At 40.9% G+C, this 26,857-nt stretch overlaps 1 protein-coding gene across 1 annotated transcript in view; it reads left to right on the top strand.

Annotated features, from left to right (window-relative positions):
* LOC104078059 (multiple epidermal growth factor-like domains protein 11) overlaps positions 1–26,857 on the top strand; it is a gene marked incomplete at both ends in the record, with an annotated part of 80,505 nt that overhangs the window by 30,487 nt on the left and 23,161 nt on the right. The window contains 3 exons of the mRNA XM_009579559.1: positions 11,915–12,035; positions 13,652–13,815; positions 14,223–14,325. Coding sequence (XP_009577854.1) covers positions 11,915–12,035; positions 13,652–13,815; positions 14,223–14,325 — 388 coding nt within the window. The remainder of the gene's footprint in view (positions 1–11,914; positions 12,036–13,651; positions 13,816–14,222; positions 14,326–26,857) is intronic.

Below are 26,857 nucleotides of genomic sequence, written 5' to 3'. Positions count from 1 at the left end.
TTTTATTCTCTCCCCGGTCCCATTGTGGGGGGAGGAGTGAGCAAGCAGCTGTGTGGTGTTTGGCTGCCTGCCGGGTTAAACCACAACAAAAGTCGATCCACTTCTGAGATGGCCCTGCCGCATGTAGACTAGGAAACAATGAGCATCACCTCAATGCAAAGAAACTGGATGCGGCCTAAACCCAGTATTTCAATAACAACTCACAAATGGATTCTTCTGGCTCTGCTGTGTTACAGAAGAAGATATCTTACATTCAGATCCCAATGGGGAAGATCATTATGGGGAGGCCACCTGTGTATTCCCAGGCTTTCAGACTAAGCCACTCCCCTGTTGATTTTTATATCAATGAACCAGGTGCTTGCTGCCTATTAGGCTTGTTGGTGTTCTTCCCCCAGACCTCGTATTGACCAATTAGACATTTCTGCTGGAGCACCGGCAGCCACAGTGTTTAGGAGCCTGTGTTTTCCTAAATCCTGACAGTTCATGTCAGCGCCTGGCTGCATGAGGCATAATGAAGGGTCTTCTCTCACTTCAGGGCATTTGTTGTATGCTTTTGAGCAGGTGAACTATTGTACCGGAGTATTTAACAAGGTCACTGGATGCACAAGACACAGTGGGTCTCCCTCAGTTGTGGAAACTGCATCCCTTTCTTTGAATTCAATGGAATTTTTCAGACCTTTTTATGAACTACTTCTATTTCATTTTGTTTTCTTGCTCTCTTATCAATGTACAAGCTCCAGAAATTGTCTGTGACAGCTCAAATTCTACTTTGTCAGCCCAAGTTTACCTGAACACAACTGCTAGCTTTGGTAGGATTGTCCCAGATATACAAGAGTGGAGTTTGTCTCAGTGACTGGCTCTACTAATGAGAACTTATTCAGTCACACACAGTGTCTATAATTTGATAAGAACTGTGAGCAAATCCCAGGTCTCCTCCTCTTTCTTCTTATATTTACTTTTACTTCTGGGCTCTGCTGCAGTTTTATTTACCTGAATAACTCCAAAGTTTTCATAAGTGGGTCCAAAGGAACCAACTTCATATAGAAAGCCTGAATGCCTCTGCCTTTGTTGCTAGTTGACATATTTCCTGTATTTTATCCTTAATTGGCAATGTGGCTATGTCAAATTGCATTTCCTTTCCTGTAGCCTCATTCAGAATCAGTGGAACTCAATATTCTGTTCAGACTGAGTTATTTGATCTGAATTTTGCAGAGGAATGAACCGCTTGCCAATAGTAGTGTCTCTTTTCATCTATTAAGCTTCTAAATGTATATATCTTTATCCACACTATCTGTGGATCTATGCATAAAAGTGGTGGTATCTGACTCTCCTGGTAGTTCAAATTGCAAACTGACTTCATTATAACCACCTAAGTACAGGATTTAAGTCACAGGTCAGTTTTTCATTTTATTTTCTGTCTAACTGTACTGTCAAAGGAAAAGACACTATCCTTTACAATCAGACATGTATAAATGGAAAATCCTGGTGTGTTTTCTTATGCCAAAGAGCAACTGAAATTTTACCAGATCTTGAATTCTTTTGCTGTAGGTTTTTGGATTTAGGAATATCTGTGAAAGTTTGAAGGGGATATCTGTTTATCTGCCTGTGTATGATTGCCAGGTTATTTACCAGCTTTTCAGAAGGTACATCGCAAACCCCATTAGTTTAAAGTTGACGTATCTTTTCTTTTTTTAGATGCTTGCTTTTTTTGCTTTGGTCCTTTCACATGTGGATCATGCAGCTCAGAATGAAGGTCAGCCACAGGTGTTAGCATCATCAGCCCCATACCTGCATATTTTCCATCCACATTGCTGCTTCTGTGGCTTCAGTGCTCTTAGCAAGAGACCAGCTGAGGATACGTGCTGTATACAGCACATTTAACTCCTCCTCGACTCAGTCCATCCAGTCTGTGTGAACAAGAGTTCAGGCATGCACTGATGTACTAAACTTGTTTGGCAGCTTCTGCTGCAGAAAGGTGCAGGTCTCAGCTAGTGGCCACACTGGTGAGTGCAGACTGTGCGTGGTAGGGAAATTTAGATTTGAGACTATGCCTGGACATTATCCTTAATTGTATAGTACAATAGCTGTAGAAGAATTCTAAAAGAAAGTTTGCAAATAATGCAAAACTATTGGGATTGTCAAATAGAAAGATAGTAGGAAATTTGGGGAAAGTTTTCATGTTACTGAATGACTGGATAGGTTGAAAGTCAGTGTTCAAAAATGCAGAGTAATAGACGTCAGGAAAATAATGTTAAGTAAATACAAAAGAGGTGAGTTCTAATTTAATTCCTACTATTCATGGAAAGAGATCAGGCAATCACAGTGGATAGTTTTTTGAAAAAACTCTGGCACCGGTCAAAAAACAAACGAATCCAGAGCACCGGATAGAATAGTTAGAATGATCAGGAAGAGAACAAAACAGGATGGAAAAACCATTTTTGTGGTATTGTGTAAACCCATAATATATCTAAATCTCAAATTACTGCGTACAGTTTGGCTGATTCCTGCTTACAAAGGATATAATGGAAGTAGCGAATGGTGACAAAGACCATCTTTTATATGGAATAGCTTCTATACAAAGAGTGACTTGATAAGCTAGAACTCAGCTCAGAAAACAGATGGCTGAGGAAGGATACCATAGAGATCTATGGAACTGCGGATGGTGCATAGAACATGAACAAGAAATGGTTATTTACTATTTCTAATAACACAGGAAAAAGGGGCAACCAATTAAATGATTGCACAGCAGATTTAAAGACAAAGATGGTGCTTTTCACAGAATGTGTAATTAAATTGTGAAATGGCTCCCATAAAATGAGAATAAGAGAGTAGGATGATTTTGCTTAGAAAAGGGGTCACCGAGGGTAGATATGTGAGAGTTCTCTTACACCATGGGGGAAGGGGAAGAAGGAAGACATGTTTGCTATTTATCACAGTATAAGAAGTTTCCCAATTAAAAATCAGGCAGTAGATTTGAAGCAAACACATAAAGATAATTTTTCTCCTTTGTATTTATAATTAAACTGTGGATCTTCTTGCCAGAGGATGTCATAGAGGCTGAAAGTATAAATTATACCTTTTATTTCCTGGTTTTGCAATGTTCTTTTTGCAGAACTGTTCAGACTTGTCAGCCAGAGCCCAAATTTATTATTGCAAAAATGTCAGGAGGACACAATTGTTCTACAAGGTAGATATTGGACTGTGCCATTCAGGCTATGTAGACAGAGCAAAAACCATCTCTAATTTGCAGAAAAAGATACTCCCATAAAACAGCTGGTGCAGAATTGTCATAGCCAGCTCTGAATTCTCACTCTGAAGTGCACTGCACTGCACTGAAGTGCTCCTCCGTATTTCCAAATGACTTAGGCTTCTGTTAGCCACTGATCTATTCTGCCCAATTCTGGGAAAGAAAATGATGGAACTGCACATAGTGTGTTAAAATCTTTCCTTTGCCATAGTGATAACTCGAATTCAGATGGGTCCATTTAAAAAAGCAAAAGAAAACAGCTTTTTTTGTCTTTACCAGTAGTATTCAAGGAGACTGCGATTTAGTATTTTGACATACTTAGCTAGCTTCTGTCCCACAGTTTGGACACAAGTAGCCTGTTGAGTGCATCGTGAAGAGCACATGTACCAAGTATATACTTCTCAGGCATGTAAATACTTTCCACTGACTTGAAATAATGCACATTATGCCTGGGCCATTTTATCTTTTGGGACATTTAATTGTGATATGGCCATGTTTTTTGGAGCTTTTTAGAATAGCAGCTGATCGAAGTTCCTTATAGTAACAGCAATGAGCCCCACAGGTGTTTGACTCTTTATAGCTTCCCCAGAGTTAAGTTTAAAATATTCTGAGAGCCTGCTCCCTGCCTTACCTGAATAAATCTGAAGTGGCCCTATTCCAGATTTAAATTGCTTTAACTAAACAGAGGACTTGGTTATCCAGCTGGCCCCATAATGTGTATCAGTAATCCTCCTGATACAGACATGATTGACCTGCCTTGAAATATATATTCCCATTAACTAAATCTAAACTCACGTGTTACAGATGTTCTCATTTCCACCTGAAATGTCTGTTCCAGAAACAATCTCCTCAGTTCCACTGTGAACAGAATTAGGAGTTTGTTTCTGTATCTTGCCCTTATGTAGCCAACTGCTGGGGGTGGCTGAGCTCTGCACACCCATCAGATTTAGCTGAACACTGACCTCCATCATGTTTTCTGAACTGTGCATGGCTATGTTGCTTGTACTCCATTACATGCTGTCTGTGGGAGGCTGTCCTCTCAGGTATGATGCGCCGTCTCACCAGATGAAATGTCCCAAGGAAATGATGTAGGAGTTGTTCTACCCAGTCTAAATCCAATCTCCTATTTTTGGAGAGGTCCCTCCTGGATAAATCTGTTTTGTGATATTTTATTAGGTGAAAAATGCTGACTATATAGAATAATCTTGTTCAGAGGTTGACGATCACTCCACACTACTTTCCTTGTGAATACATTTAATTATATGATGCTGTATTCATTGCCTCGCTGACCCTAAAGTGCTCTGCAGTTAAGGCCTAAATACTAAACCAGGCAGATATTCAAGCGTTGTAAAGTTAGTCTAGATTTTTTTTGCCAGCAACAGTGCTACACTGATTTATGGGAACCAGGGGGAAGGGTGCTATCTCTTGCCTGCTCTCTTTATTGAATTCTCTTTCTTTTTTTTAATGCACATATTTAGGTGCATATTGAACAGTAGGAATGGATTTTTTTAATTGCAGATAACTGACTGATATTGGGCATATTTTTAGTGCAAACTAGAAAACTATTCCCTGGGGGTGAGGGGGATTATAGTGCTCACTGACAGAAATCCAACTTACGTTTGCTGAGTTTTAGTATGCAAAATCCAATTTTTTTAATGAAAGTTTTATTTGTATTTGGTTTCATTTGATTTCACGGAGACAAAAAACCCTCACAAAGCTAGAATTTGCTGCCTTTATTCTTACAGAGTACTGCTCCACTTCATCATCTGTTTTATTGTGCCAGAGCATTGTTCCTTTTGGATGTATGAAGCATGTTGGAACTAAGATGCTGGAGGACAGGAGAGCAGTGAGATCCTGTACACCCTCCTCTTCAAAAGATGAGCCCTATCTTGCACACACAGTGTCTATTAGTTTGCCTGTGTGCGTTTACTGTACGCGGATCATGCAGTGCATGCACATGGAAAAAACCCTCCCTGTGCCTGGAATGAGGGCACCCAGGGCTCTGCTGCCACCAGTGCTGTCAGTGCAGCTCGCCTCCGTTACATCTTTCCCATGAGTTAGTGGGACAGGGACGTATTCAGACACAGACCTCAGGGCCCATGCCCTGGATTCCCTGGATGTTTGAAAGGACCCTGAGCCAATGTGCAATGCCTGACTCCTTAAATGCATAGATCTTTGCATCCTGCACAATAAATCCCTCACGGCTGGGATTTACTGTGCTGGAAACCATGAGCTCTGTGCAGTTAATTCCAGCTCTGCATATGCATACATGGTGTCCAGACTGAAAGACTGCACAAGTTCTCCAATCTTGATAAGTACAAATTACTCTCCAGGTAGCCAAATCCTAATCAAGGCTTTCCTAAGCTGTGGCCAAAGGCTTCCTGGATGAGTGGTCAGCGTGATGGGGAAGGACCCTTCTGGGAAGATGTATGGATAATTGTTGCTCTAAAACCCATACAGCCCTGGGACCATAGGTCCTCCTTTTTTTGAAATAAAAATAATGCAAATATACTGTTAAATATATCTCGGATCAATTGTGAGGCTGTGCAATGGGAAACAGAAAAACCCAAATGGCAGAATGAGAGGCTTTAGGGTCCCCACAGGCCAGAAAAGAAAATCTGGCCCAGGTTCTTCTGCGGCCTTACTGGGGGAGTAACGTGTTGCGCAAGTAGCAGCCTGTAGCAGGCCGCAGCAAATACATAAAATAGGAATCCACAAAGTTCAGCCAGATTTTGTACAAACAATTTGGAAATAACAAACCACAGTTACTTTGTGGTAACTTCTATTCCATTCACAATCAGTGCTCCCAGCTTTGCTTTTGTGTAACAAAGGCTTTGGCTATAACCAGTAAAATGAAATTTAAAAGTATTTTAATAAAGTACTGTAAGTACTTAAAATTAACATTATTTATAATAATTTTACTTACTAATCTCTTTATAACAAAGTTTCCATTTTGTTTGTGTGCATGTTTTACTGAATACTTTTGATCAAACACCAAATTTAAGGATTATCATCAGGATGACTAATTTTGAAGTTGGCATCTTCTGTGAAATTTACTGTATGAATTAGCATATTAGCACAAATTCAGAGGTGAAGTGCTGACATCCATTTGTAAATCCTTGTAAGATTATAGGAAGCAAAGCAGTAAGTTCTTCCCACTCCCAAAGGTAGCTGTTCTTGGTCCTTATGGCATGTCCAGGTTTTACAGTATGCTCAGAGGACTGTGAAGCCACTGAGGTGCAGATCGGGGAAAGCTTTGCAGATGGCTGTTGGAAGTGCTTTATGATTTAATGAAAGACTTCGGCATTCAGGACTGCCAATGGTTTTGTCTTTGGATGAGTCATGAGCTGTAGAGTCACTTTTTAAACATAAGAAAGCTCTTTCCCATCCTTTCCACCTTACCCTATCTTCTCCCATAAAAAGGGCAAAGGGAAAAGGAGACTGAATAAGATCATCAGTGGTTTCATTGTGCCGTTTTAGATGTATATCAAACTCTAGCATAGCTATATCATATAATGTTACAAAGTGGATAAAGGAACATTTGTCAGTTCTTAGTAACAGTGATTACCTGCAAACTGAACGCTTGTCTTCTTCGGGGCACAAGATCCTTCCCCAACCTTTTTTCTGCATTTTATCATTAGCACCAATAATAGCATCTGCAGGGAGTAATTAGTAACCCCCAGAGGGGAAAGGAATTCTGCCAGAGGACATCATTATGTCTGGAAAACTAAAGATGCTGTATGGTAAGGTCATGAATAAATTGCTTGAGTCTGGGGTGGAGGAGAAGACCAATAAAAGTACAAAGTTTCCTACTGCTGCTAATACGCTTATGAAGAGCACATTAATTTCCACTGGAACACCATTAGGGAAATTAGTTTGTTCTGACAGTTTGTGTTGCTGGATACCATATGTTTACCTTGAGGGAATGTTTGTGGAGAACCACTTTGGGTTAATTATAAATGTCACAATTAAATAAGTAAATATACAGAACTGTATCTGTGATCTGCGTCAGTGCACAGACACTGTGTACCAGCACACTGGTGCCCCATAAAGTGTGTAGATACAAATATATACTTTTATGTATCAAATCCATCCCAATCAGCTTATCTGGACACACAGGCATCAGGTACAAACAGCACCTGCATTTTGTCTTTCTGATCTGTTTATCATTACATACATGTGGCACTGCACCATGCCCTTCTATTTAGTGCCTGCACTGTGAGCTCTGAGAACTGAGCATCGAGCTTCCCTGCTGCTGGTGACAGGTGTTGCACCTCTAATTCATCTGGCACAAAAAAGGCGAAGAGGGGGAGAGGGAGGAAATCAGAGACCATGTTAAAAATCTCAGATTAGTTGGAGTCACATTGCAGATTAGCAAAGGTTCAAATATGTTGCCTTTCAGTGTTGTCAGTCCCCCCTAATAATCTGCACGGGAGTTGAGGATTTTCAGCACCTTGACAGATGAAACCTTAAGAACACTCAAACAAACCTGTCACATAGGTCTTTATCATGCAAACTTGAGGCCAAGTTCAATAACACCCCTGTTAGTCTTCTGCATTGCAGAGGCCTTGAAAAATTGATTTTCTGTTTTGCCACTGACTTCAGTGGAACCAGGGTTTAGCCCTCCAAGGCAAATTTATTCCTGTAGATTGTAGCTACCTCTAAAATTCTTAATTTCACATCCTTAAATAGACAAACTTTGAGACAGACCAGGTGTGGGTGCAGATTTTGCCAGGTGTTGTTGACCGTTGCTGGATTATTAACTCCCCTCATGTTTTGGGATACCTTTTTTTTTTCCTTTGAAAATGCATTTTCACAGATTTAAAGGCCTGATCCAAAATGTACAGGAATAAATACAAATCTTTGTATTTTTAAGGGAGATTTTTTCAGGAATATATTTTTAACAGAAACAAGAAATCTCATCTGTTAGGGCAACATTAATCCAGGGAAAACGCTTTCTGAAGTGTCCAGAGCTTGTTAACACAGCTAACACCTAAGGCAGCAGTGTGTCTTTAAGCTCTACTAATATTGTACAATAGTAATTTTTGTGGAAGAAAGTCTTCCCCTCTCCCTGAAGAGAAACAAGACATATTATTGACTGCCATCCAGAAAGATGTATGCTCTGGCCCTCGTGAGTCTATTAATATTTGATGCTGATGGATGTGAGCTGGCAGCCTGAGTTATTAATGGAGTTTGGTTCCTTGGACCTAACCCTCAATACATAGGGGAGATTTAACAATAACAAGAACTGGATGCCCAAACCTCTCCTGGTGCTAGAAAGGTCTGCCATTTAGTTTCAGCAACAATTAGTATTTCTGAAGTACTTAAATGTATGGAAGATCATATAGATGGTGTTAGTTACATTAGTGCCACCATTCATTTTGATTTAAAGCTGACTTTTTAGGGTCCCGGGGATCACAGATCCCCCACCTGTATCTTTGCTATGTTGGGATACTCCCATCAGATTTGGATTTCAAACAAAAAAAGGCTCACTCACGTTTGCTTCCAAGCAGCTGTGTGGAGATGTGGGACACCCTGTCCTTGGTTGTACTGAGGTGCCATCTCGCAGATTGGGGCCTGGGAAGGTGTAATGCAAAGCGGAGGGCACGAACATGCTGCTTCACACATGGAGCGGGGCATTTACTGGAGCTGGCCCTGATCCCACATCCCATAAAGAAAGTTTTTCCATTGATTATGTCAGAGTCAGATTTGACCTCCGAAATTAGGAAAGAATACATTGGATAGATTTTTGATATTTTAATAAACTGGGCCTTCTAAGTGAAAATGATGAAGAAAATGAAGCACTTTTGAAGGTTTGTGATGTCCATATGGATCATTCTGACTTGGAAAAGAGAGATGTAAAATACCAAGTTATTTATAGCTAGATTTCTTAATATAGCTTTAACATTTTCAGGGGTATATGTTTAATTGAATTAGCTACTCCTTCCTATCATGTATACCACATCCAGGCATTTCGCTACTCTCGTTAACCTCCTGATCTTAATAGAAAAAAGAATAATCAACATAAGAAGCACAGCTGTTGATTAATTTTACTAAATAGGATAGAAATATAAAGTACCATATTGCAAGAGTAAAGATTCAATACACAACATTTGAAATCAGTTTAATAGAATATATAACTCATTAACAACTGGATAGACATATACTGCGGCATTATTCACTTGGGCAGGTGGTGAGAGGGAGGTGGAATTTACATATCTTTAACAGTACCTGAATGCATTTTATTTCATAGGTCATTCTCCCAAATCAAGTTCAAAATGTTAATAACGGGGTGTGCATTTATAATTAATAAAATCTTAGAGCCAGTGCTATAGTTCAAGTGCATTTTCCTCTTATGTAATTAAGAAGTTAAGTGTATTTGGCAGTTGTCACTCAGAGAGCTCTGAAGGGCTCGCTTATCAAACCCGGGGATAGAAATCTCGTTAAGCCAGTTATTTTTTCAGTTAAGGTTTGTTTGCAAAGTAAGTGCGTATAACGTGGACAGCCAGAATGACCAACCTGTGTTAGTCCATAAAGTATAGTATATTAAAGTAAATGCCAACACTCAAAGGCATGTTGAATAAAGATGAAACAGCCTGATGTTTAGCTTGTATACAGTACCTTTTCTTTGGGATACCCAAAGTGTCTGTGTCTGACTGCCCTCCACGCAGAGTAAGTCTACAGAAAACCGATGAATCCGCACCAGCCTGTTGTGCACGTGGCCAGGGAGAACTTACTGCATAACAGAGCTGATCTGCAGTCACAGAGAGTCAGCTGAGGAACTGGAAATCCACCTTCTGCTTCCACATGTGGCCCAGATGCTGTTCTAGTTAATCTGGTTCCCAAGGGCATATTTTAGCTCCGTATCACTCCGGTCTATTGTCCTTTTCAAAGGAATTTTCTTTTAGTTCTAGATAACTAGTTCAAATCCAGATAAGGTCAGTTGTCATAGAAATTATTAGCAGTACCAGCAGTTCTGTGTTGTACATGAAATGAGTTGGGAGTTTCATTCACACAAGATACGGCTTTCTAAGTGGCACTAATTGGCTGTCTAATTGTCACACAGGAGAAAGGCAGAGGATTGATTAGGCGTGGAGACTGAATGCCCCTCTGCCATCCCGCTCGGCTCTGGGTTCTTGTAGCTCATTCTGTAGGCATGCTGGCAGGGTAATGAGGGGCAGCGAGCTTTGGATTTTCTGGCTGTCAAGACAGCACCTTTTACTGCCAGGCCTTTTCAGGGGAACTTGTTTTACTCCACCAAGGTCAAAGATAGCATCTTCTACAAACACTGCTTTCACTCAAAAATCAGAGACTTGTAGGATTTACTGCTGAGCGGTACGTATTTTAACCGTTTCTTTTACTTCCCCCTAAACTGAAGTTTTTAGTATAAAATAGGATGAGTCATACTGGTGCTAGGCAGAACTGCTACAGCAAGCATACGGGGGTTTATGGTGCTCAGAAATCTGTTCATATTTCCTTTTACTGTCTCAGTGTCTGATGCTGTGATATACAGGCTCCTGGAGGTACTTGCCATGGCATAGGGAAGCTGACATTTTGAGCATTTATCTCCTGATAAATGGATCCTCCTATCACAGAATGAAGCCTCTCACCTGCAAAAATACATTTTGACCAATATCTTTTCCCCTGAGCTATGGTATAGGTCACACTGTGCAATGTAGTTACTATTTAACTTTGGAGTAGGATAGCTTTCTCTGACATACAACTAAATTATTAAAGTTTGACTCACCGAAGAAGTAAATTTAGGAGCTAATTTGTGATGTGAAAGTCAGGACTACACATAGAAGAAAAAGGAGCAAAAATGCCTTGTATATGCTAACGTATCTAGACTCGACTGTGGGATTCAGTAAGTAGGTTTAAAAGAATTGTACTCACATTTTAATCCCCTTGTGGTATCAGATGAACAATAAGTAAGAACTGTGTCTCTCCTTTCAGCCACACAAAGTAATCGGTGCATAGAGCGTACCATAATTTACTGTTGAAATACTCTATATTTCTGTAACATATAAGTATTACTCTCCTTTCCCTCACTTTCCCCACACCCAAAGCAGAAATAGGACAGAGACCATCTGTTTCTGTGTTCTGCTCTGTGTATCTCCTCTCTTTGACATACGCATCACTCCTTGTTCAGCGTTCTTCCTAAAGTCACAATCTCATGCAAATTAATTGAAAACAAATGCAGGTACCAGCTACCCATCAAAAAGGTCTAATGCACCTGCCATGTAGTTTTCCTCTCTGCCAGTCTGTGGAAGATGAGCACATATAAGATCCTTTAGCTTTTTAACAGCCCTATTCTTAGAATATATTTTCCAAGAAATGCAGAGCAATCTTTGCACGGTTTCAGACTGTATATTTTGTGATTAGTGTTTCGTAAGTGATGTTTTGCTTAATGATCTAACATCTGTTCTAGGAGGTTTGTTTTTGTAACTTATGAATGCCAGAAACTTGTCCCTTTCCTCTAAGTCAATCAAAGCACTAATTGCATCATAATCATGGGAAGCAGCGGTGACTGCTCAAGTGCTGAAGACTCAGCAATCAACTCATAACACTCTGTTCACTGTTTTGAAAGAGAAAGCCTCCCTGTGCAGAGATGGGAATTTCCTGCAATTCAGATTTCTTTAGCTGATTCTGACTTTCTTTGGTTTGCAGGGAGATAAATGCACCATTACCTGCATGGCAGGAACCTACGGTACCAATTGCTCATCGGTTTGTAACTGCAAAAATGATGGTGCATGTTCCCCTGTGGATGGTCTGTGCTATTGCAAAGAAGGTAAACAAAATTCATTTTTAACAATTGTCTACAATTTGGCATCAATGCTTCTCCCCTTTTAAAGTGGCACAGCTGTGCAGTGAGTAACTCCACTATTTTCTTGTGCCTGTCGGTAATTCAACAGTCTGCCCAAGTATCAAAACTCAACAGGGGCTTGACTGTATGTTTTGTCTCTGCCCTGAACAGGGGCCAGACTTAACTGCTCTGCTGCAAGAACATGTCACAGAACTAAGTGTGCTGGCAGAGCCACAGCTCCTCTCCAAAAGAAATGCAAAGCAATCCCCAGACAGTTGGGGTTCTTTCTCTATGACTTTGCTGCCCCATTTCTCCAGGACTCGAAAGCCCCTGTTCTCCCCTCCATGCCTGGAGTGACACAACTGGGCAGGGGAGCAGAGGCAGCCTCCTGCCTGTCTTTTCTTTAGCCCATTGCTCTGGGCGGTGCCCAGCCGTGGTTATGCTCACCAGACCTGACCCTGACCTGCAGACTGCCTGCCTCTCTCGACCTTGGACTGGTCTCATTCCCATAGGATCTCTTGGTGGTCTGGGCTCCTAGCCAATCCCGGCTGCCAACCCTGTGCTTGGGGACTGTGGGGTGGGCCCTGGCTGTCTGCCCTTGTTGCCTCCCTCAGCTCCCTGTCCTTGCCGTACCCTGACACTGTGACGCTCCAGCCATGTGCAGGTATCCTCTGTCCCCTGAGCTGGCATGGGGTTGCAGGATGTGGCTGTCCTTTATCTGGGGAAACAAGAAGTCTTGCTTTGTCCGGAGACTGTCTGCAAGACTAACCTCTTTTCTTCCCACACATGTGTCCATAATTCCCTTACGTGCCTGGTAGTGAGCATAAGCCATGTATCCAGTAATCACTTGAGAAATCTTGTACCGCTCCATAGCACAGTAACTCTTACGTTCCCTGTGTAACGGTGCCTTCCCCCAAATACCAACATGAGCTATGCCTGTATGGCATACATAAGCCCTAAAACAGAAGTGAGGCACATAACGATAAAATCTGGCATTTCAAACATGAATTAATGGATCACTATAGAACCCCATTTAATGGGGGTGTATAAACCATGAGTTACTGCTCAACTCCATTACATACAGCTGCAGTGTAATAAAAGCCATTGTGCGGCTGGTGGTTAAGATTCAAGCCTTAATGGTTAGAAATGATGGCCTTGGTCTTTTTTTAGGTGTAATAGCTTCTTTATATTAAAGAGCATTCTCAAAAAAAATATGAGGGAAGAAACAGGCAGCATCGCATGGCAACTTTCTTGCATTCTTGCTGATCAGCAAGTCTCCAGCGTGCCAGAGAGTACTGCACTCTCTCCTGCTGCCTGAGCAGTTCCCAGAGAGGCATCAGACACCTTAATCTGGTAAACAGCCAACACAGTGATACCTATATCACCCTTCTGTACATATAGATGCTGGTAGATGCAGTTGGGAGGTCATAATTAAAGGGTCAATCTTTGACCCCAAGATAGACTTAATTTACACCAAGATTAGGAGGAAACTGGTCCTAGAATCAAAGAGCTGCAGTTTGCAAGCTGCCTTTCTTGCTGTCTCTACCTTGCTTTTTTCATGAAAACATCCCAAATGCTGTTTCTCTCGTACGTTTCTTTAGGATGGCAAGGAGTGGATTGCTCTATTCCATGTTCAAGTGGAAGTTGGGGTCTTAACTGTAACCAGACATGTTATTGCACAAACGGAGCAGCCTGCAGGCCAGCTGATGGCTCTTGTCTCTGCTCACCTGGATGGCAAGGGGAGTACTGTGACCAGCCATGTCCTGTAAGTACAACTGGGATGGTCTTGCATCTCCTTTAAAGCCATAGTTCACATCATAGCTCTTCTAAATGTACAGTAGGTCAGTATCTCATTTTGTCTATGCATAGCTGAAGGAAATCATGTGTAAATAACAGATTGGGGTTCTAGCAGTCAAGTAGATGTATTCTACTATGCATTATATTTTATCAGAGCTATTGCCGTGTTATCTGCATTTTCTTGAACATCATTTTTTAAAGTGATTCCTCATTTGCTTCTATATAGAAATGTTAGGCACTGAGTTGTTTCTATCTTCTCTGTATGTTAATTTAAAAAATGCAACTCAGCATTAAGAGGGACATGATAGATGATTTTGCACATTTTAGAACAAAAAACTGATTACTGAGAGACTTCTTTATTTATATTTTTTGAAGGATGGAACATATGGTCTTAATTGCAGTGAACGTTGTGACTGTAGCCATGCAGATGGGTGCGATCCTGTCACCGGTTACTGCTGCTGTCTTGCGGGCTGGACAGGTAAAATTAGCAATTAACTTTGTAAACCTTGGGGTTTTTGTTGTTTGGGGGTTTTTTTAGGGTTTGTGGTGGGTTGTTTTGCTTTGTTATTGCATCAGTTATAGCACTGGACTTGTGACTGAAAACTTTTAAATAATAGATTGAGACAAGATCAGCTGAACTTACCCATATTTAAATCACTCATGATGGTGACAATAATTGGCATTCATTAAATTTGTATTCAGATTAGTTGAAGATGGCTCCAAACCTGGAGCCAGATGTTAGCTTTCTGTAAAAAGAATCCTCAGGAGGGATGCAGATCATCTGGAAATCCTGCAGAGTTTTTCTCCTTGAATGGCCCTTTCCGTGGGCGTGCAGTTGTGGTACGGTGAATCCTAGGACCATCGTACCTAGGGATGCAGATAGGTGTTTTCTGAATGCTAAGAATCATTACAGCTGCTCCATCATACAAACCCCAGTTTTGTCACAAAACATTGTCTTTATGCTTTTCCCATTTTGCCATGCTTCTTATCACACAGAAGGGTAGTTATGGAAAGCAGATTAATGCTGGTTTGACAAAGAGTTCTCGTGATTATACAGAGGCAGAGAGGAATATTCAGTAAAGTCGGAGAGTCCAGGCTGGAGATCTCAGTACAATCAGACCTGCACTTGATTCCATACTGATACGTCTCTTTGCCAGCATTTGAGAGCTAGGATAACAGCAGCGGGGGGCGAGTTATTGACCCAACCAGGATTTCACACTTAGCTGCCTAAAATACTGGTTAATCTCCCTCAGCTCTCTGTAGAGGCCCTGGAGGGAAATAAACTTACATTCTTGCCCATAACTGCAGAACCACCAGTGGCACTGACAATCAAAATGCATTTGTATTAACAGCAATTCATTTGGAAAATGTAATTGTTTTTCGAACAAGTACAAGTTGGAAGAATGTACGGAGCAAGGCAGGCTGATCAGGCAGCCAACATTTGGGATACTGACACCTTACCTCTTCATTTATGCTTTAAACCAATGCATGCCTTCCATTTCTAATGGAAGGAACATCACCACAGCAGCTCAGCTCCTGGAAGCATGAAGCAAAAGCAATGAAATTATACCTAGAACATACAATGGAAAAAATCTTTTAAGAATTAAATGCAAAAATAGGAAGTTCTACACACTGCTTACAACAAAGCTACTTTTCAAAGATACTGAGCATGCATCCCTGAAAAGGGCATTTTTCCCGCAAGAAAATCCATTTTATAAGCTCACTAATATCCCCTCCTCCGGCTTGCATTCTTCACTCACTGGACTGAATTCATCTTTCTTTGAGCCTCTTTACCGTCAATATATCCATCTATCAGGCTTTAAAACTCCACTGTGCATTATTGATGATCATCAGAGAAACAGTTGGTAGGCTTTCCTGTAGTCATTGTGAGTTTCTTCAAGGGATAAAATGGTTTTTAAAAGTACAGTAAATTAAAGAGATACATTTATACACACTTACTCTAAAAGTTTATTACACATCTTTCTGGATGTAGCATTCCAGAGGAAACTGCAGAAAATGTACTTTGCAGATAATGCAGACTAAAGGTGTGGCTTTTTCTCAAAGGCATTTGCAACAAATACTCTGTACTTACTCCCATGCACATCTGTAAATGTACATCAAATGCAGATACAAATTACTCCAAGTAAAGGTAAGAATAATTTCTGTAATATCCTTCTTTTTTTAATTTCCATGTTGGGCAAGATAAATGTGTCTTAACTTGCAGGGGATTTACTGCAAACTAAGCACTTTATCCATCAATGTGTCCCTGCAGTTCTGGAACTCTCTTCATCAGGATCACATTTCAGGGAGGAAAATATTACGCTAGTATTCGAGACCAGGTTGGAGCTGAGATGTTGACAGGGCCATGTAAGCTGTACACTGGAAATGTTGATAGACAGACAGAGCCAACATGTGTTTTGTCAATTCTGCTTCCAATGTTTTTTCCACTTCGCTTAGCACTAGACACAAGGATAAATTCTGCTCATACTAGTTTGAAAGCATGCAATTTAAGAAACTCTTCAGCTAGATAATTATATTTTCATATTAAGGAGTATGCCATCAGTGAAAGATTAATCTTATCGGTAGTTGTTGTGAACTGGGCCATGATGTGTATTGCAGTGCATTTTATAAATATGACGTGATAAATAATTCAGGCTTAAATTTTTGCTTGCTGAATTTGGTACTAATTAGGCATGGCCTGAAAAAGATCAGAAAAGTTCAGGATATGGAACATCTGAAGGTTCTCCTGCCCACTCACACCAGACAGAGAATTCACGTGGCTTTCTGATCCTAATAGCCACAAAACTTCATCTGAAACAGGATATTCTGTATGTTCATTCCACATGTGGGACTCCCTCTTGATGTCAGTGTTCTATGTAAAGATCAAGGGGAAGATTGAACCCATTTTCTTTAAAGCGGTTTTCAAGATGTTACTGATATAAACCTTCAGAGACTGATAGACGGTAGGAGCATGGAGGAAGACTCAGAAAAGAAGAAAAAAGGCATGTAAAGAGTAGTATACAATCTAAGTCAATAGCAGTCTACCATCCTTTTATTATGTTATGACTGCCACCCATCAAGACTATTATTCAGGACAAGGCCCTTCTGTGTGTACCGGCTGGGGGAAGGTAGTTTTCAGGAGCTGAGTGTACCTGGCAGAGGGGAAGATGATCCCACGTATCAGCCAGGAGATCACAAAGCTGTGCAAACCAGCTGTATGCATAAATAAGCACACTGGCAACAAGCTGCTTAGAGACATGTACATACAGTTTCCGTTAAGTTCAATGGGGAATTGCACGTGTGCAGCCAAAGGCAGAAGTTAGACCCTGAGAAACAGATCAGATTTAAAGATGATTGCGCCCTGTCGTTATTGCTGAAAATTACCCAACCAGGTACACAGGCACATTGTATCACAAAAGGCTTTGTAGATAGCATGGCAAGCATAACGTTGGTGCTTAAAAGACCAAAACCACATTGGCAAAAGGCTCTCATATGGTACAAGTGAAGTGAAACTTGTTCAAATGTGGGCCAAAATCGGATCTGTGACCTGCCGACGCAATGCAGAGCTGAATTTTCCTCCATGTGAAGGAAATGTCAGATGCAATAACAATAAGGGCTCAGCCCTGCACTGAATGGAGTTCTCTAGCGTGCACCAGTACTGCATATGCGTAACCTCACATATATAAATAGTACCCTTGAAATCAAAAGAAGACGTGTTCATATCTATTGCTCAGTTAAAAAGGAAAAGTGTAGCCCCCAGCAGGATCAAGTCTTGACTGATTAGATTGATTGTTTTCTAAAGATTAATAAGGGTCTCTCTTACTCCAGGTCTGCCATGCATTTTAGATACATATCGCTTCTGTGCTTGCAGCTCTATGTCTGTGTGCACACAGATACCTTAAAGCTCCCAACATACTAGTCATTTGTGGAAGAGGTGTTATTTTGTGTACATTCAGGTTAAAATGAAAATGCTTGAAAATGGAGTGCTTCAGTGCTAATTGCATTTGGTTAATTAGGGATCTTGCACACACTGAATCCGCAGAGAGAATGGAAGTGCAGAAAAGCTGCGTGGTAGAGCATTTACTGGAAGTCCTTTCAAGCAAACAGGTCCTAGAGAAGCAGACATCAGTCTCATCTCGCCCAGATGCAACCTCCTCTCCTGGATGCTCAGTGACAGTGATAAGATCAGAAATTTCAATAAGGCTCCTCTTACTTAATAAATAACCTGAAACTGGACAGAAAAGGACCGGCTGCCCTGGTAGCCTTGCTGGGTGGGTCAGAAGCTAGGGAGAACATGGGGAAGCAAGATTCCTCTGTTAGGTGTAATGCTGTGTGGCTCTGGAAATTACAGCTCCAGCTAAGCCATATGGGTTATGCAAGCTGAACTGCAAACCCCATCAGCTTGGTCCCCTCTCCTCAAGGTGACTGCTGGCACCATGTTTGGTGGCAGAAATGGCTTCCTCACAGATACCAACTAGTTATTAGTATATAGCCTTTAGTTGGTTCACTCAGTACAACCCTCAATAATTAAATTGGTCATAGCTTCTGGCCTGTCCTCTAATTTCTGGAGGTGCTCCCTTTGTGCTTGACCTGAGCCATGTTAGCAGGAGACACAGCCATTGCTCATTGTGTCTCTAAGACCCGAGTCTGTCCGTTTTCACAGTCAGACATCCCACTCACAAACAGATTACAGAAAGGAAAACCACAGGCCTGGCTGATATTCACAGAAAGCTCATTTCCTCCCCGTAACGAGTCAATGTGCTTCAAGTTAATTGTGGCAGTGTGTATTTTGTTAACCTTTCAGATATTACAGTGGGATTAAATAGGAAATGATCTGCAGGGGATATATTCCATTCCTGTAAATGTTAAGGTCAGTTAAAATCCTGTTTATCTGAATTCCTTTAATCTGAAATGCTGTCTTATCCGAATCTTGGTTCTGTCTTTCTTTTTTTTTATATCGCGCTCTGGTTTTTATAGAACGCTGCAGTTGTGATGCTATCTCAATTATCCACTGAACTAGTTTACTCAGTAGCTTTTCTGAGTATCTGAAGCCAAAGTTTATTCAGTAGATTTTGACATCCCAAAAACGTGTGGGGAAAATATGATGGTACTGTAGATGTAAGATGGAAAATATAGAAGTGTGCATCCCATAGTTAATTATAAAAGAACCCCTCACAGTTTTTCCTTAATTAATCAGGATGGCAAATACAGGTATGAAAATTATATATGCTGGTAAGGAAGAAACATCTTGTTACTGCATTGGTACTTTTCACCTTCAGGCTTCATTCATGTCTCATAAGAGCAGCCTCCCTCTTTGCCGTTACATACGGGAAATCAAAATATATATTTCACTGTCCTTTACAACCTCAATAACTTTCACACATTGCCAGCAACATAAACCCTAATTGTCTCTTATCATGTCCAGAAATATTGTACAGTAGTTGTGGTAGTCTCAAGTTGTAGGGATTTCCACATGTGATTGTATAAGCGAGTTAATGGGGTCAGGAAACATCGGCTGGTCACAGATAAGGTGAGCTTTGAGGAATGAGACTTTGCGTTTGTGAGAATTTGCAGGCTGCGAGTGACATCTGCACTGTCACTCAAACACAGAAACATGTTTCTTCCCTCCTGTGGACACATTAATTCAGTAAAACCGATAAGCCTGTTACTCAAGGGAAGGCCTTTTTGAATTTTAAAGAAACAGTGACCACTTTGACGGTGAGCTCTAAGGTATTTTTAACTTCACTTTTTCTGAGTTCTTTGCAAAAAGGTGGTATATCTTTCAAGAAAAAAAAAACAACTTTCCATTTAGTTTCCCATCAAATGCATTTTGTTTGTATTAATATGACTTCTCTTCAATTGCAGCAGTATCCAGTTTATAATCTTAGGGCCAGATCCTATCCTCATCTGTACTAGGTTGAAGCCAAAATAATTCTATTGTCATTAACAGATCAACTCCAAGAGCATACTGATTTAATTGGTAGCTGACTTTTCCATGCATCTTTAAAACCAGAAAAAATCTAGGACTTGTTTTATGCACCTGCAGGTTTTTAGCTGAAGAGATCCACAGTATTTTAGAATTCATAATGTTGTGGGTTGGTTTTTTTTTAAATCAGGCTGTTTCGTACTCTTGTGGTTTCTAATACAAAGCCTAAAATATCAGAATGGAGCAATAGTAAGTTCCTATTAAACATGCATTTTCTAGATGTCTAATCCCATTATCTAAACCATATTTTGCACTTATCACTTTTGGCAGTCTTATCCCAGATTTTTAAATTAATAATTTATTTCTGTGATTATTCTGTATCCTTACATTAGCTTTAAACAGACAGAAAAACTAGACATTTTGAGAGTCAGTCTAAAATGGTGCATTTTAGCCTCTCTTCTGGCCTCTGCCTTTCAAGTGTGAAAATCTTTTCCATATGAAAAGGTATGCTTACTCTCTGGATTCGACAAGTGCCCCTTAGTCTATGAATGTAACATAAGCTTATTAGAAATTAGCTTTAATTTTTCATTGACTTAATTTCAAGTGAGTTGATAAGATTTTAGTGTCAGGCTGTGCTTAAAAATTCTCTCTTTGACAGGACCCTTTAAGTATGGTTCCTGCTGATATAAGGCTAATTTTAAAAAATATGAATTATGAAGTTATATCAAAGACTTCATTGATGTCCTGACATTAATTATGTCTGTGCATTCCTTGGCAGGTATCTAGGGGCCTCCAGATTCGCATCTAAGCGAGGTTTAGTTGTGTTTGTCCTGTGCCAGATTGAGTATATATTTCACCTTCCATGAAATCAATTGGATTTTTGCCACTCATTCAGTAGGAGTTGGATCAGACCTTTAGACTATAATTAGAATCTGCAGTAAGCCTACTACTAAACTTAAGCATGCATGCAAATGATTGCTGTATTAGTCTTATAAACACAGAAGAGATGCGAGTTCATTTATCTTTGTATTTATTTTTGGGGTTATTTTCCCTTATTAAAGGACAGCTTTTAAATTTATGTGAAAAGATATAGCTTGGATGGCATCCTGGATTATGCTGATTTAATGGCTTCTAAAAAAATGAAACTTGATGCTAGAGATATTAAACCATTTTCCATTTTAATATGGAGGCATTCTATATATAAGCTTGGCTGTGTGTACAATACATTCACCTATAAATAAATGTGGGCGAGAAGCAGTGAAAAATTATTTGTGAACATGTCAGCAGACTAAATACTGGATTCTGGCATGCTGTGTGTGAAAGAAGAAAAAGGAAAGATCATTCAATAAACAGCCAGCAAGCTAAAATGTTGTATATATATGTTATAGGTGAAAGTGTTTGCAGTGACAAATATTGTAAACATCCTCCTTCCCATTCTACACAAAGGAGAAAAGGTTGAATTTCAGTCAACGTTATTAAACACGAAAGGCTTGCACACATTCAGTTGTACAAGAGCTCTTGCTAAACTGTGTTCTTAGCTCATGGCTTAGCTTGGGGGCTTGAATGTTTAAAAGTCAGGAAAGCAATACATTTTTTCCCACTTACAAGTTCCTCCCTCACCTGCTGATGGTCTGCTTGGATCTTTCCCAGGTTTCTCTTCCTTCCTGGCGTGAAACCATGTCCAGAGTTTGAGAAGTAGTAGGAAGGAAGCATCCTAAGTGTGAAGGAGGATTGCAGAGGACTTGACTCCTTTCAGTACAGTTTTCTTCAAGATCTGCCCTTTCTGCTAGTGGCAACTTTTCTTCCTGCAATAGTGCACCCTGGAGAATATCCTGTAGCAAAGGGAACCAGATGATCGTTAATTTTAGCAAACATTTTGACGTACTCAATTTCTTGTGAGGTAGGTCTCTTGCCTCAAAAGCTTTTATTGCATAAATTCCCTGAGTTGGATGATTCATATCTGGAGTTTTCTCTAGATAATTAAAAATAGGGGTACGATTAGTGCTCCACAGAGGTACATTAGGCTGTAAGTGTATTACTTTCAGAAAAACACTTACATTAATGGGTGCATAAATCGCCCATGCAATGATGAGAGAAGAGACAATTCAGAATTTTTCACTGGCTGCAGGGAAAGGCTTAGTCTTCATTATTTAGGACCAGATCATGGAGCTTTCATTTAGACTGATGGGCTGTTACACACAGGATGCTTCATAGAATCATAGAATGGTTTGGGTTGGAAGGGACCTTAAAGATCATTTAGTTCCACCCCCCCTGCCATGGCCATGGACACCTTCCACTAGACCAGGTTGCTCGAAGCCCCATCCAACCTGGCCTTGAACACTCCCAGGGATGGGGCATCCACAGCTTCTCTGGGCAACCTCTTCCAGTGCCTCACCACCGTTATACTGAAGAATTTCTTTCTTATATCTAATCTAAATCTACCCTCTTTCACTTTAAAGCCATTACCCCTTGTCCTATCGCTAGATGCGCATGTAAAAAGTCCCTCTCCAGCTTCCCTGCAGTCCCCCTTCAGGTCCTCGAAGGCTGCTATAAGGTCTCCCCGGAGCCTTCTCTTCCCCAGGCTGAACAACCCCAACTCTCTCAGCCTGTCTTCATAGGAGAAGGCTGCCCTTGAGCTTCACATTCCCCACCAGCCCCTCATTATTGGTGAGAACAAGGTCCAGCATAGCACCTCTCCTCATTGGCTCGTCTATCACTTGGAAGTTATCATCAATGCATTCCAGGAACCTCCCGGATTGCTTATGCCCTGCTGTGTTGTCCCTCCAAAAGATATCGGTGTGGTTGAAGCTCCCCATGAGGACCAGGCCTTGTGAATGTGAGGCTGCTCCTATATGTCTATAGAGGGCCTCATCTACTTGGTCTTCCTGGTCAGGTGGCCTGTAGCAGACCCCCACTATAATGTCACCTGTCCCTGCCCTCCCTTTAACCTTGACCCATAAGCTCTCAGTCAGCTCCTCACCTCTCCCCAGGTGGAGCTCCATGAGCTCCAGCTGGTCATTGACATAGAGGGAGACACCCCCTCCTCGTCTCCCCTGCCTGTCCTTCCTAAAGAGCCTGTATCCTTCCATCCCAACACTCCAGTCACAGGAGCCCTCCCACCACGTCTCCGTGATGCCAGTAAGATCACAGCCCTGCAGGCGTGCGCACGTCTCTAACTCCTCTTGTTTATTCCCCATGCTACGTGCGTTTGCATAGAGGCATTTAAGCTGGACCCCCGATGAAGCTGTGGCTGGAGTTCCTTTGTGCTGCTCTTCAGGTGCTCTCCTGCTGACCTGTGATCCTTCTCCAGGCTCTGGGCATCTATTGCTGGCACTGGTATCCAACTGGTAGGAGTGGGGTGGATTGAGGTTCCCCTCCCCTGGGAACGTTAGTTTAAAGCCCTCTTCACCAGCTTGGCAAGCCTATGACCAAAGATGCTCTTCCCCTTCTCTGAGTCGCCCCTCTGAAGTCCACCAGTGAACAATTCTTAGCAAGGTAAGGGCGGGCTCCACCGCATCAATTTGAAAAAAAATTCACAGTTAGAAAAGCATTTTGAGAACACCACAAAAGTTCATAGATAATGTGAATGTGGCTGCTGTTATAGTGTCACTATATAAAAAAAAAAAAAAGCTTATTTGCAGACTAGATGAGCAGCCATCAATTCTTAATGTTTCCATTTAATTTTATGAGCAATCCCTTTATGTTTTCTTCTATCTGCTGCCCTCCCCAAGCAGATTTTTCTCATTCTTCAGCATCCTTAAATGCTGAGCTGTCACAAATTGTGCTGTGGTGTTTCTGACTGGATCCGAGTCAAATACTTCAGGGTTTCCCTCAGGTAGGAATAAACATGAAAATGCAAAAAGTGATAGAAAAGCATCAAGTATCCTTTATGAACTCTTGTTCGTACGCTGTCATAACACCTTCTGAACAGCTGATCCAGAGCTAATCGGACAGTTCTTTCTTATGTTCATATTGAATTTTCTTTTACCTTTTATAGACTGAAGCAGCAAAATATTCACTACTTAGGAAAGCACACTGATCTAATCTCAAAAACAAAGCTGATTTAAATAGAATTTATAGGGAAAACATAAGAGTAACAGCAATAAGAGTACTGGGGAAAGAGAAGAGAGTAAGGTTAAAGAAAACGTGAACTTATGATTATAGAAATCATTATGAGAAATAAATGTACGAATTAGGAGGCCAAGGCAAGACGTCCAGGTGACCGCAGTGGACTCTGGCTCTGACCCTGGCATGACAACCACACGCCTAGGAACTCCTCCAGGGCTGACGGTTTGGTGGGAGATGTGCTACAGCTGCCAAAGGGATCACTGTAGGCGGGACAGTCCTGTGGAGACAGGAGGGATGGTATCGCATGAAGGAGCAGCCCATTTTAGAGATCACATTCAGTGATACATTCCCATACCTCTTTTCAGTACGATCAAGTGCTTGCTGGCCCACTTTCTGGATTTACTTATCTGAAATAGCCTTGCAGCTATAATCATTAGGCTATTTTCTGCTATTGAAACAGTATTGGTACTGTTGTGGTTTTGCCATTATGTACTGTGTCAACAGGTAGTCAAGCCACCACTGAGAAATAGTATTGCCAAAGACAAAAGCTACCAGGCATTCCAGATCAAAGCCAAGCGTGACTCACCAAACTTCAGACCTCCACTGTATTGCCTGCATAAATCCAAGGCCTATTTATGCATAAAAAGCAGTTTTTTCCAAAGCTATTCAAATGCCAGAAATAAGAGATTATTATGACATCATGTCATGTTGAAAGACAGGTGGAGGAGAACACAATGTTTGTGTTGGATTCAAATGTCTGCTGAAATCATTCCTGTCATTGCTAATTGATGTTGCATCTGTCTTTAGATTGTGACTATTGAAAAAAAAAAAAAAAAGCTGAAGATCTTATTCAGAGAAATAATTACAGTTGTACACTGGTAGATATAAAATTAAAGTACATGGGGGGAAGGGAGCCGCATACTATAATTTATCAAATTCCTACTTCCCTGAAAAATAATTAGATGCTGGGCAGCACACAGGCCCTGCTGCAGGGGCTACTGTCAGGGGGATAGCAGTGGTCAAAAATAGGCCACTGATTCTCATTTATTCCATCCATTTTTGCTCTTCTATTGTGTTTGGAGTATTAGTTTCCAACTGTCTAGAGACAAGGCAGAAAAACAATGGCAGGCTTTATTAAGAGCTAGAGATGTAATCCCCAAGCACGAGTGCAATTGCACAAGTAAGCTGGAGAGGGAAAAAAGGGAATTCTACTTAGGTCTGGCTTTCAGGAATTTCACCCTCTAAAGTCATTCAGTGTGATATAGTTACAGGCAGTACTAAATCTGCATCACTTTGACAAACTTTCATTGAAGCTGTTGAAGATTATTAATGGAAGCAGTATATGAAGTAGCTCTTCAATAGATGACTTACATCCCAGTTGTATGGCTTGGGGTTTTTTTTCCTTTTTCCTTTTCTTGCTCCTTTTCATGATGGTTGTGGGGATGTTAGCAGAACCCTTCACAGCCCAATTTGTAAATTTTAATACAAAGAACCGACTTCATCCAGTAGAAATTTACACTGCTCCATGCAAGCCAGACACAAGCTTATACCACATCAAGTCACCAGACACACGCCTCTTTAGCCCCTATGCAGCAGAACTGGACTACAATATACGATACATATTATTACCATAAAACATATGTGATTTGATGAGTTTCTGTCAGCCACTGCTCTTGCCAGACACGCTTCCTCCTCTACCTCTATCCCTGCTGCTTTCCTTTATCAAGATACCATCTTCAGCTCTGCATTGGAAGATCCCTGCACAACCCGAGTGCTTCACCCTCGGGAGGCCTGTGCTTGAGATACGCCAGATACTCCCGATGTCCCAGACAGCAGCTGTTTTACCACTTGGTAGTAAACTATTCTGGAAGGGCCCTTAAGGAGAAAGAGCTTGGAACAACTCTCCCATGTAGTTGTCTCTTAAAAGATTGCAGTCATGACTCCTCTGGTGGGTTAAGTTCATTCCACATTGTGTTTTTCACAACATACACAACAGCAATTCAGGTGCTTAGTACTGTTTTTCCTACCCACTGTGTGTGCAAAGGAAGACGGCGTGGGGAAGGGGGAGTGAAGCTACTCCTGGGACTCTCAGCTAAATTCCATGTACAGGCAGTCCAAAGGACAGCAGTGTAAATCCTGCTGGAGACCAGACAGTGTTTGCAGAAATCCACTACCCCGAATCCACTCTGGGACATGGAGGTTTTGTGGCTGCTGTTTCACAGATTGAATTAAAAGCCGCAGTGGACTCTGCTCTTACCCTGGCTCTGGATTACTGCATGAGACTGCAAATGTCCTTTGCCAACATACAGTGGATAACTATAATTTTATGTAAGTTATGTGAATTTACAGTTCACCCCCAGAACATTGTTTAAGAAGGTCTTGGAAGTGTAATTTCATACTAGTATCTGCAATTGTGAGCCACGGTCTCAGGCAGTAAGATAATTTCCTGGTATCTAGGCAATAGAGTTTATGTATAGAACTGCTTCCTGCAGCGTCAAGGACGACTTCTTCTGATAGTTGTCTTTCTAATTTCTACATCATGCTTGTGAAACAAGGAATTTGTTCATAAATTAGGAATCTGTGGTTGTAACATGAGATAATACAGAGATGTGTCAACTTAAGCATTTTTTATATTTCTGGAAATTGAAAACTAATTGCTTATCAGAAACGTTCATCAGCAAGTTCCTAAGTAAATATTAAAGTTTTACATTAAAGAAACTTGCTGCTTCACTGACTCTCGATTGTAAAGTAGCTGGGAGGGATGGACTCCCCCTTCATATGCTGTCAAGTTAGAGAATTGTAAAATTAAGGTGCTTTTTTTAGCACAATTCCATAAGACATGCATGTCCAGATGCAGTTTTAACTTCTCATTTACATTTGCAATTCAATGTGTGTAGGAGCCTCCAAAAATGAAGTCTTCCATGAGAATTAACTTAGAGTAATATAAAGTAATAAAAATCGATTGCGGCACCTTCTCGCTTGTCTTCTGAAAATTTATAAATAAATAACTGCTATA

The sequence above is a fragment of the Fulmarus glacialis genome, unplaced genomic scaffold (genome assembly GCF_000690835.1).
Source record: "Fulmarus glacialis isolate BGI_N327 unplaced genomic scaffold, ASM69083v1 scaffold46456, whole genome shotgun sequence".
Lineage (NCBI taxonomy): Eukaryota > Metazoa > Chordata > Aves > Procellariiformes > Procellariidae > Fulmarus > Fulmarus glacialis.
The sequence above is the reverse complement of the archived record's forward strand: the minus strand, read 5'-3'. Positions and strand labels throughout refer to the sequence as shown.